Raw genomic sequence first — 16299 nt, forward strand, 5'->3', positions numbered from 1 at the left:
TGGCATCTAGTCTTAGCTGGCATCTAGTCTTCTCAGAATGCCCACCCTTGTGTACAAAAGGCAAAAGCCACAGGCTGGGGACGAACTATAGAGACCAACTCTCCCTCCAGAGCTGGCTTCCCTGGGACTCTGCAAGGACTGGAAACAGCCTATAGCAAGTCAGGCAAGTCAAAAAATGTCCCTGCACCCCCCTAGCTGCTTCCCCATTGGTCACCCAATAGAGCAGGAGAGTAGCCTGCTCTGTGACCAGTCTGGAGCTGAGTGCTGGGGGCAGGGGAGAGGGGGTGAGAAGGGAAGTGGACATGGCACTTGCTCAGGGGAGAAATAGTCCCACAAAAAAGACCAGCAAACACACAGCTAAGAAATCAGCACCAGAGAGATGTGCCTCTATAGTGATGGTAAGGATCTGAGTCAGAGGGATAAGGCATTCCAGAACATCTGGATGGCCAAGGAAGACTTGACAGAGAAGGGGTCACGGTGGGGTCTGGGGAGTACTGTTGGGATGTTGGAGGAGACTCAGCTGTTATCGAGTCCCTGGTTAAAAGCACAGAGCCCTGTTAATTCTGGAGTCTCTGAGGACACGGGCTAGAAATCTACCTTTTAGCAGAACCCTGGTGCCATTTGAGAAATACTGTGCTATGATGTAGGTTTTCTTCCTGCATCACAGCTGCTGCTCTTTCTCTCCCCTCCACCCACACATGTCAGGCACCAACCTCCCTACTCCTTTCTACACATGCCTCACCATCTGCAACCCCGCTCCCCACAAATGGCCAACGCAGCTCTGAAGCAATCTCTCTATCCTTGACCCCTTCCTTTGCACGGTGAATGATGGCTTTTTTATCTCCCAGAGATGAAGCACAGCCTTCAGCTGGGGGCATTTAAGATACAGACCACATTAGGTCTCAGCCACAGCTGCAGGACCCAGAGGTAGATCTTGATAGCCCCAGGAAGGACAGAAGAAGCCACCACAAGAGCAGAGGCGGCAGCAGCACAGTTCCCATCTCTGTCCCACTGCTGCAATGCTCCTAGCAACATTTAAGCTGTGTGCCGGAAGCTCCTACAGACATGTGCGCAACATGAAGGGTGAGTTCCCCCGAGGAGGTCTTTAGGGGGAATAGGCACTCTCAGGCCCGGTGCTTTAGTGCAGAAGGGCTGGAATGGGGGTCAGGCCACTCAGTTCTGACCCCAGTGATACCTCTGTGCTGGTAAGCCTGTCCAAGTAGCTTCCATTCAGGGCCCCCATTTTCCTACCTGAAGACAGGTTGGATACTAAAATGCCCACATCCCTCCCAGATTCTGTACTCTGGTGGCCCTCCAGGTGCCAACCTTCCTGGCTTTGCCTTCCTCTAGGAGGGGTATCAAGGGTACCAGGAAAGTCTCAGACAGAGTAGTAGATATAAGCCTTGACTTCAACAGTGCTCAAAAGCCTGAGGTGAGCAGGGAGGAGAGAGGAAGAAAAAGGAAGGTGAGTAAAACAGCAAGAGCAAGGCAGAGAGAAAGTGGGTGGGGGAGGGCCGTCTTGTTATTACCACATAAGCAATAGCAGGCAGAAAACTGTTACTAAAGGCCACTAAAGCCAGGACCTAAGGTCATGAGTGACCCCCCCTGCTGCTGCTGCAGGGCACATAATGAAACCTAAACAAACCCTTTCCAATTACACTGGGTTAAAATAGCTTCTACCTTAAATTGAAGCCAGGCTTGGAAGACCGGCACCCAGCAGTGAGGTTGTTCTCACTCCATCAACAAGACTTACCTGGGTCAGATTCTAGCAGCACACAGACCTCAGGGGGTGGGTGTCTTTATTTTCCTTCTGAAGTAGCATGTTCCTGGTTGTTTGACCAAAGCTCCTTGCATGAAGGCAACTTCAGCAGGCTCTTGTGCAGCCCCACCCTCAGTAGGGCCAGGCCTGGCCAATCAAGATGGAAGGCAGTAGACTTACTTCTGGGCCTTGGCGGTTGTCTCGTATACTATAAGGAGCACTGAACCGGGAGTTGAGGACCTGGCTCTAGTTCAGGTCCATGTTAGAAATCTGTTCAGATCTCTCCAAGTCCGTTTCTCATCTGTGGCAAGATGGGGTGGAAAGGTCCATCTCTGAGGGGTTCTCTGGCTCCTGAGCAAGTTTCCTTCCCTCCCTGCAGGGCTGAGGCACCAAGCTGTGCTAGCCATTGGCCAGGAGCTGAACAGAAGGGCACTGGGGGGTCCAACGCCCAGTGCATGGATTAACCAGGTTAGACGTCGGAGCTCTCTGCTTGGTAAGTGCTGAGGTTTCTGAGCTTCTGCCAGTGGTAGGAGGCTCCCGGGGTGCAAACACTGCAGACGGTCCTGTGTCCTCTCCCCACCCCATTCCCCACCTCATTCATTTTGTAATAATGTTTCTCAATACCAGATCCCCTCTCTGTCACTTGTAGCTGCTGTGTCTAACTTGACCTGCAGGCTGGACCCTGTGACTTTAGTCTTGGCTCTTCAGAGAAAAGAGAGGTCGAGAGATCAAAGGGACGCAAGCTGGTGGGAGGCCAGGGGACCGGAAGGAAGCTTGGTTGACCCTCAGCTCTATGTCCAGGGTCTCGGCTGGAAGAGACTCTCTACAGCGACCAAGAGCTGGCCTATATCCAGCAGGGAGAGGAGGCCATGAAGAAGGCCCTGGGCATCCTCAGCAACCAGGACGGCTGGAAGAATGAGAACCAGCAGGTAAGGGTGGTCCTGGGGGAATCCCTAGTTCCTCGCTATTCCATTGCCATCTTCAAGGGTCACTGCTCTTCTCATACTCCTGTCACATGCAGTAGTCACTGGGTAGCAAGAAGTTTTAACTTGAACTCTCCTTTCCCAAGAATATATCCTCAGATATCCCCTTCCCCCATCAGACATTCTGGAGACGAGAGTTTAAGAAACAGTTTCCTTATCTTTAGCCACCTCCAAATACACTGTGTACCCATTTAACAGACTATGCAATGGGGAGTCATGTGCTTTAGAGACCTTTTCACTCTGGGTCACAAGTTCCAGCACAACATGCTGTCTGAGTCTGTGCTGCTCACCTTGACTGGGTGACCCAAGCTCACTTGCAGCAGGACTGAACTGGAACACAGGTGGCCCAAGGCTTCTTGGGTTCTCTGCTCCTGAGTAAGGCAACTTCACTGGGGGCCAGCACCAAGGTACATGTTTTAAAGTTAGTGGTTCTATTGACACTTTGCTGGCTGTATCTTCACTAAAAATTTATGTGCTGCCCATTGCCCAAAGTTCAGGAAAAACCTCCTCAGGCCTCCCTGGTGGTACAGTGGTTGAGTGCTGGGTTGCGAAGCTGCCTGCAGCCTCTGCAGCACCAGTTCAATCCCCAGCTGCCAGGTGAGGGTCCACATGGCGTGCAGACCTCTCCTTCCACCCGCTGCTCCCCTCAGCAGTATACTTCGTCTGTCTGCCTGTTCTGCTCCCCACTCTGGCTCTGGTGATCTCTCACCCTCCCACACTTCTGACTGTACCCAGTGCTTGTATAAATAAATAAATAATCTTCAAAAAAAAAAAAAGAAAAGAAAAACTTCTCCTCCAAGTTCTCAGAGTTAAGACACTAATTTGGGAGTCAAGGAGTAGGGGATCTAGCCCCAGCACTGCTCTTAGCCAAGGGTCCCCAGGCAACTCACTGACTTTCTCTAGTCCAATATTTCTCTGTATAAAATGAGGTATTGGACTAAAATAATCTTCAAGATCCTGTCCAACATTCTATGTCATAGCTGGTTTAGACCAGACTTTTTCCATTCTCAGCTTTGTATCTTTCAGGATGCTTGTGCTTCTGAAGGGCCTTTTCAGTTGGATTTACCTACACTAACAACATTTGTCACCAAGAAAATATCCAGGGAGTAGTTCACTTGCCAGGTCTTTAGCAGATTATGAGGCTGTGGCAAGAAAGATTACCTAGACTGACTTAATCAGAAGTAATTCCAGACTACCTCATGCTTGAAAGTTCTCTTTGTTCTTCCCCTTCCTACCTTGCCTGGCATGGTCATTGTGCCCTTGGATAGAAAGTTTTTTTCTAACCTTTATTCTGGGCTTTCTTTCCATCATGACAGATGAATGGGGACAGAGTGCTGAGTAAAGTGGTCCCAGATGTGGGCAAGGTATTCCGGTTGGAGGTGGTGGTGGACCAGCCCATGGAAAGGCTCTATGAAGAACTTGTGGAACGCATGGAAGCCATGGGCGAGTGGAACCCAAATGTCAAGGAGATCAAGGTGAGGAGAGTCCAGGTGTGGGTGGGAAGGACCCATGAGAGCCTGATCTGAAGGTGGAAAAAAGAAGGAAGGGGCTGCAGCTGTGGGTGGTACCTTAGCCCATGTACGGCTGAATGCTGATTCTGGTTCCCTGTGGCTTGGTAGGTCCTGCAGAAGATTGGAAAAGATACAGTCATCACCCATGAGTTGGCTGCAGAATCAGCAGGAAACCTCGTGGGGCCCCGCGACTTTGTGAGTGTGCGCTGTGCCAAGCGCCGAGGCTCCACCTGTGTGTTGGCTGGCATGGCCACACACTTCGGGGAGATGCCTGAGCAGAAAGGTGTCATCAGGTAATACTGGCAGCGGGCTCAAGAGTTCCCTTTTTCCTAACAGGCCTGGGTATGCACCCACCTAGTGTGATGAACCCTGGCTCCAAGAAACAGGTCCTTGATCACAACCCACAGTTGCCTTTTCCAAGGGAAGATTCTCATTTTCCCTAGCAGGGAAGGAAGATAAGATTGATCCTTACTTCTATAGCAGTATATCCTGACCCTCCCAGAAAGTTTACAACAATAATTTTCTAAGGCAAGAGTGATGGATAAGGTTTAGCTGGTATGGTGGGGTACAACTGTACTGGTGATTAAAATATACCCCATAGCACTTAGAACACTGTTACCTAAGTTTCCTAGAGCCCCAGTTACCACCATAGACCCCATCCCTGACCTCCCTCTGACCCAGAACTAAAAAGGCACCACAGGAAGCCTCCCAATTCTGCTCTAGCTACAAACTTTCGTTCCAATGAGCTGGTAAATTTGACAACATTAACTTATCACCCTTGGCAAACAGTACTTTTCTGATGTGATCTGGAAAAGGTACCTTAAGAAATGTAGCAAATGTTACTGGCCAGCATAAGAGAGAACTCTGAATAGTCCTCCTGAGTCAACGTCGCTTCATTTGCAGAGCTGAGCATGGCCCCACTTGCATGGTGCTCCATCCCCTGCCTGGAAGTCCCTCAAAGACCAAGCTTACTTGGCTGCTCAGCATTGACCTCAAGGTGAGGGGCATGGGAGGTGGCTCAGTGGATGGTAGTGTCAAGAAAACATGTTCTTCCCTCTCCCAAACTATCCCATATGAAACATTAAGGTACCTCTTTCAATTTGAGAGAATCAAATTGTTGTAGTGGGAAGAGACTTGAATAATGCTATTCAACTATTTTAAAAGTCTGTAAGTTGCCCCTTCTTTTATCAAATTTCAACTCTGTAGTTAGCATTTTATAAAGGAAACTTAGGCCCAGAAGAGCATGGTAACTTCCTCAGAGTCACATAGCTAGAAAACAGGGCTGAAATTTGTCTTGATAAAATTGTGCTTCTGACTGTCAGCGATAGCAAGGGCACCAATATAGTCTTCTAGCCTTTGACCCTGGCCAACTGCACAGTTTATAAACAGAGTTGGAACACAAAGCCCCAGACAACCCACAATGTTTGTGAAGGGCAGAGGTGTCTAGAATGAACATCACGCACAGCGTGACCAAATTCTCCTATCTTCCACTCTAGGGATGGCTGCCAAAGACTATCATCAACCAGGTTCTCTCACAGACCCAGGTGGATTTTGCCAACCACCTGCGAAAGCGCCTAGAGTCCAGCCCTATTGCTGAAGCCAGATGTTAAAGACCAGACTGCTTTTCCCAAGTGTTCTAGCTACATGGGCTTACATACACGTGAGGAAAATCGCTGCTAGACGCCTGCAAGTCTGCTTGAGAATTTCATCTGGGGATGAAATCTGGGGGGGGGGTAGGGGGAGTAGCAGTATATTTAGAGTATGACATGAGGACTCAGATTGGTAAAATGTTAGTACTAAGAAAACAGGAATGAAGCTCTTAAAGAGGAAGAGCCTTCCATTTCACTAACTGTGAAATATAGGTTAAGGATCCCAAAATATTTCTAAAACTTTTTTTCTGGGCCCTTGACACCCAAAAATATCTTTAAAATGTTACTAGGTGTCTTCTAGTAATCTTGCCCAACTTTTCTTGATGAAAAAATACAAAACTAATTATTAAACTGCACCTCCCACTTCTTCCTTGAGCAATCAGAATAAAGACTCTGACACAAAAACTTCTGTCTGTACCTGTTTTAAAATTCTACTAAAATTTTTTCTTCCTGTAAATTACACCTTCACATTAAACTAGTTTTGTGTAGATTTTGACTAGTTAGACTAACTCCTCTAGCTTATTAAAAGGAAACACTACTGGAGACCATGTCATTCAATTATTTAGAATGTCACCTAGAATCATAAAAATGTAATTCTGTGATATGCACAAGCTGAAAGTTCTTAAAAGAATTCTGTAACTGGCAGCTGACTAATGAGTACTGTAAGATGATTGTAACTGAGGATTTTTTATTTTAACCTAATAAAAAGGGAGGATAAGCACCATGTATGAGAACAGCATTACTAAGATAAACAAAAGTAAATTATATTCTCCCATAATCGACTATTTAGACCTAAAATGGGAACTGAATCTTTAGTTCAGAGTATATCAGCTCTCAGCATGGCTTAAACTGTCAATTCTCTGCCTTAATGAGTCAATGTTTTACTATTTTGAGAGGTGGCGGCTAAAAGGACTATTCTGGTGATAGCAAATTCTCTTTCCAAGATTTAGAAAACTTATACTTTAAAAATAAAATTAGGAGGGGTTTATTTTGCTAAAATGTGTCAGAAGGATGAAAAGCCAACAATGGCCACTTGAACCTTTTCCCTTCTAATCCTAATAGCAAGATGATTTATTGACATGATTTGAAGAGCGCTCTAGTTTTTTAATTAAACCAATGAGCATTAGTGGGAATGCTGATTATTTATTGAAGTATTGATGTTTTATTGATAGAGGTATTTATTATTATTTATTCTGATTGCTTTAGTTTATTTTTGGCATAGATGAAATTATTATTTATCCATCCAGGAGTTTCAAGAGTCAGAGGTAATTGTAGTTGAAGTAATTGAAGTACAAAATTATCATCCACTCCCACTTAAGAGAAGGTGGCTATATGTTTAAAGATGTGTAAAGTGATATATATTCTTGTTTCAAGAGAACAGACTAATTAGAAATGGGCTCACAACAAATGCCAAAAAATTATAATTTACTGAATTTAGCTGAATTATAATTTACTGTCTTAAAACTATGCAACTGTATCTTTGAGATGACTGGGGAGTTATTTTATCAATTGTTTAATTTTGCACTGCAATAAAGTAAGTTGTTGGTGATGATCTGTGTACAGAAACCATTTCATATAGGACTATATGAAGACTGAGTATACATTGAGCCCTTCAAATGAACCTTATGGAAATTCACATACACTTTTTAATATTAACAGGCAAAGTCATTACTTCTGTAACTTCTGATTTATGAAAGTCAAATACACAAAAATCTAATTTTATAATTTAGCTAGAGAGCAAGGGTACAACATATATATGACAATTATGTTACAAAAATTATACCTCCAAACTCCTCTAAGTAACACCACCCTCACTTTATTAAAGACCTACGAACTCTGATGATCCAGAAGTTTTATAATCAAGTTTGTCTTTCAAGACCAGCCATGAATGAATAGTTGGCAAGGGGAATAGGCTGAGACTCCAGCTTACTATCACATTGATTTGTTGTTAGCTTTTCTGTTAAGGGGAATGGAATACCAAAACAAAGAGCCTGTGTCATTTGTCAGGAGACAGATATATCTTCAAAGCCACTGTGTTAAGGGCCCTTCCTGGTGGCACAAGGATTAAGTATCAGCACTATCAAGCTATCACCAGCCACTGAAACGTGAGTTCGATCCCTGGCCAAAGCTAACCAACATGGCACAGCAGACCCCTCTTGTCTCACCTGCTGCTCCCCTCAGCAATGTATTCCAGTCAATCCACCTGTTCTGCTCCCCACTCTGTCTCTGGTGAATCCTTTCACTCACCCCACCCCACACCTTTGGACTACATCCCAGTTCTTGTATGCATGAATAAATAAATCTTTAAAAAAAAAAGCCAATGTGTTAAGACACCAATAGTCACTTTAAACTTATACAACTTCTTCAGCAGGCATAACATATGGTGATTCTTGGTAACATATCTACCTACCTTATGGTGAACCACTCTACCTTTAATCTAGGTAGAAAGTTACATGCTATAGTCTTTGGGCAATCCTGAGGAGCCTGCATTGCTACAGATATGTCATTAAAGGAAGCTAAGGAAGCCATAAGAGGATCCCAAAGAAAGGCTCATTCTTATAGTCCAAGTTTTAGTATTCTGAGAACTACCCTTAATCCAACTACTACAAAGGAAGATAAGCAAGACAGGAAAACAACCTGCATATATCAGCACACATTTTCAAAGTGAAGAGCTAAAGGGAAGATATTAGTCCTTTTAAACTCTAGCCCATTTCCTTGAGACTGATTTTCATAGGAAAAAGGGGATGATGAGTTGGATTGTAAGAATATGTAACGGGAGTAGGTAGATATACAAGCCAGAAACTGTCTCCTCCTCCAATGTTGGCTCCCCTTCCTCAGAATGCCCAGGCTTTTGACAATGTCACAGAGAAACCCAACCTGAAAGGGAAGAAAAGTGCCACACAAACTTGAAGACAAGTTTTATTTGGGAAGTTTCCAATTGTTAAATTGCAAGCAAATTCCTTTTCACAATTACAGTTCTAGAGTCCTAAGCATTTCAGAGATCCCAGTGTTGAAAGTAGATTTCAAAATTAATGACAAAAACAAGCCCACATCAAAAGGAAAGAGCTTTTGGACTGGTTTTTAATGTACGGCTATTGATTTCAGCTGCTCTCACAAACAGACCCACCACTTCCTTGGAAATCAGGTGGGATGGAGTCAATGCCCACAGAAGGGAATGTCTTTAAATAAGTTACTTGGACAAGATTATTCACTCCTTAGAAAATACAGTAAGATAGTAAGTCCCAGTTGGTGGGGTTTGTGGCACAGCACCAGTTTCACAGGGAGCTCATGGGATTCTAGGGTCAGCAGTTATTAGCATATGGCACACAAAATAAGAGCCGTCACCAGAAGAGGGGAGAGTATTAAAGGGCAGGCCTTTTCCCAGCCCACCCAGCCTTTAACTGACTAAAAGCAGAGGCTGTGTTTTACAGCATCTTCTGGAGAATATTTACAACAGTTAAACAGAACCCTGCCTCCCCCAGTATCATTCCCCAGAAAGTCCGTATCTACAAGAGGGGCCTGGTCAGGGTTCCCATGGGGGACTCCGCCTCCCATCCACTTCTGTTTCCACATGATACAAGACATCAGCCAGAGTGTGTTCTACCACAGCGCCCCAGCCCATGTCACTCATCTGGGGGAGGAATAAGAAACAGCAAATGAAGTGATTAGAATAACTATAGCAAGAAATAACAAAGATACAAAAAATGCATATTTTTTTAATGTTACTCACAGGGCGGTAAGTGAGATCCTTTGGAGGATACTTGAAGCATGGTCCAAAGTTAATGGAAACCTGGGATAAATTCAATTCAAACAGAAGTGAAAGGTTAATTTGACATGGCCAATTTTAAATATAGCCATGACATTCGGGATATAACAGGAATGGATATTAATATTGCTAAAAGTAGCTCAACGTCCTAATGTCCATTCATCAAGAATTAATAAAATAGACTTGTGTGCATTTTTTGTTTATAACCTAAAGATTTTCTTATTTTCAATGATGGCTATACTAGTGATAGAAACATATGGAAATATCTAGGCATTAACTATTTTTTTTAGTTTTATTATTACTTCTATAGTTCGTTTTTGTTATTTTTGTTGCTTTAGCATTAACTTTTCAAATCACTTTTTCAAAAAGACTAATGGTAGTCCCCTTCATGCTGGGTCATATTAAAAAATATATATTTTTTTTTAGAAAAAAATATATAAAAGCAACAACTACTAACTGGTTATGGTAGGTCATTATGACCTACAATACCACACTGATTTATGCATGCACATATATATATATATCCTTTACAATGAACAATAACATTTATCACACAGTACATTCAAAAGAAATGTACGGGACACACTAAATGCATGATTTTTATCTATCTAAGCAAATACTGAAATGCTCAACTGTTTTTGGAACAAACAGTAACATTCCCACCTCACTCCTAGGTTATTCAGATTTCTTTCTAGAACACAATCAATGATTCTTTTATCATAACCATTCATCTATTCCCTCAAATTCTGTTCACAGGTCAAATAGATAAGATATTTACCGTGCAGCTCTTGTACAAGGAGATGGCTGGAAAGTAAACTCCTTCAAAAATATCTTTGTAAGCCACACCTTGATTGACCCCATTTTTATAAAATATTATCTAAAATTGAAAAAAAACAAACATGGTTTTACTTTAGAATTTAAAAACAGAACAAACTTATTAGAAAAGCTCACTTGGAGAACCCTATCGAGGTACTGCCACCATATTGGTAATAACATATAGCTTGTGTATTAACAATAATCTTAAATTTATGTAATACTTTTAAAATTTTCAGAGAATTTTTACATGCACTATTCTAATTAGTCATCAGGTTTGCTATCTGAATTCCATGCTACTTATACCACACGCAATTCTTTTTTCTATGTATTTATTAGAGTAATTTGGTCTTCTACTGATTTCTTGGAACACTACCTGTTTATATACTTTTCCTCTTCCTTTCCATCAGGTTCTCACTTCTGCAGTTCCACTTTGAAAATCTCTTGATCTTCTGAATCAAAAAAAGTTTCTGAATCCTCATTTTCTTTACTCTCTCTCAATGATCCTGAGTATTCTCTCTTAACCACTATATACAGACTTCAAAAAACATTTCTTTTCTGGAGTAACTTTCTCTGACTCTTCTTATCGTTATCTTTTCCTTGGCTATATTTCCTGGGTGCATGACCCTCAGAACTATTAACTGTTTCCTTTTCCTATTTTTTTCCTAAAAACAACTGGAATCCAAGTTTACTTCTCCTACACCTGCTTCTATATTCCTGTCCCAGTGGCATCACTGCATTTTTATAGAAAAATGTTTCCAACTTGGAAGGAACTTCCTCCCTCCTTTATGGCTGATCCAGATGTCCCAAGTCCTTTTTTGACTGTGCTAAGACCTTGGGCACATTCCCAAGAACACTGGGAACAGGTCAGGGAAGTTGTAAAGAACACTGAATGGACCACTTATATCTGCTGCCCCTGAGACGCACAGCAAGCTCCTCTGTTCTCATCTCCCAGTGTTCTTCCCCCTTTGTACTTGATACCTGCTCTGATAAAGGTATTGCTCACTTGCTTCCTCAATCACCTATAGACTTTCTAATTAGGCCACTGATTTTAACCATTTTTCCTAGTGTTCCTGAAAAAAACTCGTCATTCCTCAATGGCAGCACCATTCTGCCAAAGAAAAAGTACAAACAGGGCCTCCCTGGTGGTGCAGGGGGTTAAGGCGTAGCACTGTGAAGCTATCCGCAGCTACTGCAGCAGGAGTTCAATCCCCACCAGCCAGGGAGCTAGCCACATGGTGAAGCAGACCTCTCCTGACTCGCCCGCTGCTCCCCTCAGCAGTGTATTTCAGTTGATCCGCCTGTTCTGTTCCCCACTCTGTTTCTGGTGAATCCTCTCATCCCCCACATCTCTGGCCTGTACCCCCACTTTTATATGCATAAATAAATCTTAAAAAAAAAAGAAAGAGTACAAACATAGGAGGCAGAGAGTGAGCTTACTCTACTACGAATAGCTGTGTTAGGCCTATTTCCCTCATTTTTATAATTGGGAGATTGGTCTGGATCTTCAAAGTCTTCTAATTCTGATGTTTTTATGATCATGACTCACCTCACTATGGGGAGTCGGCTTTAGGCTCTTCTCTGCTTTATCCACAAAGTCCTTTTCCTCAAAATACAAATAACTCTTGAACTTTATCAAAGCCTTGAAAAAAAGAGAGAAAGGGGAAGAGTAAGAATATTAAAGCATCAGTTACATCATCATGACACAATAAAAAAGCAGTGAGTTGTTGTGTTCTGAATCAGACAGGAAAAATCTTTGCAGATTAGTGATCCTAGATTTTGAGCAACAATGTGCTTAAAAAAAAAAAGATAAGTTTGCTGAACATTTAAAAAAAAAAAGACTTGATTTATGCAGAAACACATACATATAAACATATAGTCTTACAACGCCCATAAAAATGGCTACAATTCATAAATTTCATCCCTTAATAAACTCTGAGAAAAATGACAAGCTAACTGAGTTTACTGAGTTTAAACTGAGTTTACCTAAAATCTAGTACTCAAAATATTTTGAGTTCCATTCCTTTTTAGTTCCCTGCCTGTTTCTCCTATGATCTCTGGGTCACCTCTTTCTTGTTGGTTCTGAAGAATCTCTTTAACTACTCACTCCCAGATAAGAATATGACATTACATTTTCTGAATCTCAATTTCTAAGCACATCCATTATCTATTTATCTATCTTAACCATGGTTAAAACAGAAAACCTGATAGTGCAGGGGTTAAAGTCTCAGGGCTATTAAACTATCACCAGTCATTATGGCATGAGTTCGATCCCAGGCCAGAGAGCTGACCCGCGTGATACAGCAGACTTCACCTATCTAATCCTCTGCTCCCCTTAGCAGGGTATTTCAGCAGAATGCCTGTCATCCCCACTCTGTCTCCAGTGAACCCTCTTACCCCCGTACCTCTGGCCTACACCCCAGTTCTTGAATGCATAAATAAAAGAAATCTTAAAATAAGACCCAGGGCCTCCCCTGGTGGCGCAGCGGTTGAGCGCTGGGCTGCGAGGCAACCTGCAGCCTCTGCAGCGCCGGTTCGTTCCCTGGCCGCAGGCGAGGGTCCCACCAAAAAAAAAAAAAAAAACCCAAAACTTTCCCAAGATACAAAAGACCATAAAATGACTACTATAATTCCCTCACACCATGTCCCTCAATTCTCAATTTCCCTTTGCTAAAAACAATCACTGTTCCAGTATCCTCTGTCCTTAAAAAAGCCCAGGTATATATTAATAGCTTGAAATTAAAGAGTACACACATAGACACAAGCCCATGCCACAAAAATGAGAAACAAACAAAAAAGGGCATACAAATGGTAGTGTACTATACAATTCTGTGTTGTATCTTAAGTTTTTCACTCAATGTATACTGGAGATCCTTCTATATCAGACCATGGTGCTTCTGAGCACATTCATAATATTCTACTGTATGGACATATTCTTAACAAATTATCTAAATTAAAAGCAAAATTTTATAAATAAGTAAATAATTTTTAAAATTTCCCTAATATCCTGAGGTAACTGTAGACCTATGTACACCCAAAACTAGGCATTAATGGAGTTTTCATTTAAGGGTTCTAGATGGCAGGCAGCACAGTGTGATGTAATCAATAAAATGGGTGCTTAGATTGCTTGTTAGGAGAACAAACTTGGAGGATCTCTATGACCCAATTTCAATCAAGACAGTGTGGTCCTGGGCCTCCCTGGTGGCACAGCGGTTGGGCACTGGGTTGCGAGGCTGCCCGCAGCCTCCACAGTGCCAGTTCGATCCCCAGCCGCCAGGTAAGGGTCCCACATGGCGTGCAGCCCTCTCCCGCCCGCTGCTCCCCTCAGCAGTGTGCTTCATCAGTCTGCCTGCTGTGCTCTCCGTTCTGACTCTGGTAAATTCTCTCACCCTCCCGTGCTTCTGACAGTGCCCACTGCTTGTATGTATGTATGCATGTATGTATGTATAAATAAATAAATAAATAAATCTTAAAAAAAAAAAAAAGACAGTGTGGTCCTGGCATAAGGATCAACAAAGAGTTTTCAAAAACAGTGCTAGAATAACAGAATGTCCATGCGGAAAAAAAATTTAACATTGATTCCTATACATCACTCCCTACACCAGAATTGAGAATTAATTAAAAGTGGAGCAGAGACCTAAATATAAACGCAAACCTTAATCTTTTTAAAGGGAAAATAGAATATCTTCATGACTTGGGGTAGGCAAAGATTTTTTAACTCACAGAAAGCAATATAATAATAGTGAGAAAAATTTTGATAAATTCCATAAAAATTTAAAACTAGTTCATTATATCATTAATGAATAGGTAAGTCATAAAGTCAGAGGAAAAAAAATATTTTAAAGCCATTTCTAATAAAGAACTGTAATCCAGTATATACAAAGAATTCCTACAATCAATACAAAAAAGATAAAACTATCCAGTTTTTTTAAAGGCAAAATATTTGAACAGAAACTTCACAAAAATAGATGGCCAATAAGCATATGAAAACCTTTTCCACAACAGTGGTTAAAGAAGTGCTCATTTAAACCACAATGATATACCACAACACATCCACCCAAGTGGCCAAAACTGACAGACAAGGAATGCTGGTAAGGATGCAGAACAACTAAATTTCACATACATTATTGGTGGGTAGGTAAAGAGTCAGCTAATTTCTTTTATTTTTCCCAAAGATTTATTTATTTATGCATACAAGAGCTGTGGGGGGGTATAGGCCATAGATGTTGGGGGTGAGAGGATTCACCAGAGACATATCAGGGAACAGAACAGGCAGATTGACCGAAGTACACTGCTGAGGGGAGCAGCAGGCGAATCAGGAGAGGTCTGCTTTCCCATGTGGGTTGCTCCCTGGCCGGCCGAGGATCGAACTTGTGCTGCAGAGGTTGCGGATTGCTTCATAGTGCGGTGCTTAATCCCTTACGCCACCAGGGAGGCCCAAGAGTCAGTTAATTTCTGACAAAACGAAATATGTAACACCCTGTGACCCAGTAATTTCATTTCTAGGTCCTGAACTCCCAAAAGAAAACATATTCACGAAAAGATTTGAACAAAAACTGTTTGCTGCCCCAAACTTTTAACAGTCAAGTGTCTATCAAAAGGAAAATAATAGCTACATGTCAATTATACCTCAATAAAGCTAGAGAGAAAAAAAAAGAAAATGGATACACTGTGGTATTATTTATACAATGTGACACTAGTCTGCAGTAGAAAGAAAAACTGTAAGTACACAAAACAGCATGAGTTAATCTCAACAATATTAAACCAAATGATAGAAGCCAGATAACAAGGGCTACATATTGCATGGCTCCTTAAGTAAATCAAGACCAAGCTAAGCCAATGGAGCAGATGGAACAGAAAGAGAATCAAGAAGAGTGCATACTGATTCCATCAGCTTAAGCTGCAGATGCTGACTCGGTCAATCAGTCACATTTTCTGCATGAGCAACATACAAATGAAACCAGAAAACAATATGCCACCACCATATGGTGGTCTATGAAAAAGTGCAGTAAATATAAAGTGCAGTAAATATATTAGGGAAAAAGTGAGAGGAAAAGAAAAAAAACCGACTAACAGAATAGAATTATGATGGAAAAAACAGGTGGAATACAGTGGTTGCCTCTATAGGGTAGCACTGTGGCTTGACAAGAAAGAGCATGAGGGAACTTCCTGGGGTGGGTAAGATTCTATGTCTTGGCAGGGGTTTGGGTAAATGCAAAACTCAGTGAATATACACTTAAATTTATACCTTTATAAAAAATTTTATACCAAATAAAACCTAAACAAATATTGAACAAACCATAGCTAAAGACAAGCATCCTGAAGTATTTAAGAGGACAGTGTGATGTCTGCAATATTCTTTGAAGTGCATTAAGGAAAGATGGCTCAATGGATGGAGGCACAGGTGGAAGAATGAATGGATTACATGTCAATGGTAAAATCTAGGTGATGGGTATTTGGACAGACTTAAATTCTTTCAACTCTGTTATGTATGAAAATTTTCATAAGGAAATGTTGGAAAAAACATGACTGGTGGGTCAGCAGGTCACATGGTCTCCGTGGTGGCACAATGGGTTACTAAGTCTCAGCACTATGAAGCCACAGGTAGCCACTGCAGCATGAGTTCAATTCCCATCCAGGGAGCTGACCCACATGGCGTAGACCTTTCCTGTCTTGCCTGCTGCTCCCCTCAGCAGTATATTTCAGTCAGTCTGCCTGTTCTGTTCCCCACTGTCTCTGGTGAATCCTCTCACCCCCCACACCTCTGGCCTGTACCCCAATTCTTCTACATAAAAATAAAAATAAAAATAAAATCTGT

The 16299-nt window shown here is 42.1% G+C and overlaps 2 protein-coding genes across 4 annotated transcripts in view; one reads left to right on the plus strand and one right to left on the minus strand.

The window, feature by feature from the left end:
- Window positions 1-969: 969 nt before the first annotated feature.
- Window positions 970-5863, plus strand: STAR (steroidogenic acute regulatory protein; the record flags this gene model as incomplete). Its single annotated transcript, XM_084232463.1, has 7 exons — window positions 970-1083; window positions 2139-2252; window positions 2561-2688; window positions 4059-4217; window positions 4362-4546; window positions 5157-5250; window positions 5750-5863. Exons 1-7 carry the CDS (start codon window positions 1020-1022, stop codon window positions 5861-5863), a joined length of 858 nt encoding a protein of 285 aa, XP_084088589.1. The 5' UTR covers window positions 970-1019.
- Window positions 5864-9425: 3562 nt separating this feature from the next.
- Window positions 9426-16299, minus strand: part of ASH2L (ASH2 like, histone lysine methyltransferase complex subunit) — a gene marked incomplete at both ends in the record, with an annotated part of 30383 nt that continues 23509 nt past the window's right edge. For 2 of the 3 annotated variants that reach the window (XM_084232844.1, XM_084232842.1), the window contains 4 exons: window positions 9426-9533; window positions 9633-9692; window positions 10447-10545; window positions 12031-12123. In XM_084232844.1, the coding sequence (XP_084088970.1) occupies window positions 9426-9533; window positions 9633-9692; window positions 10447-10545; window positions 12031-12123 (360 nt within the window). The remainder of the gene's footprint in view (window positions 9534-9632; window positions 9693-10446; window positions 10546-12030; window positions 12124-16299) is intronic. The other variant, XM_084232843.1, reaches the window with a different exon arrangement.

Source organism: Talpa europaea, assembly GCF_964194135.1.
Source record: "Talpa europaea genome assembly, chromosome: 4".
Taxonomy (NCBI): domain Eukaryota; kingdom Metazoa; phylum Chordata; class Mammalia; order Eulipotyphla; family Talpidae; genus Talpa; species Talpa europaea.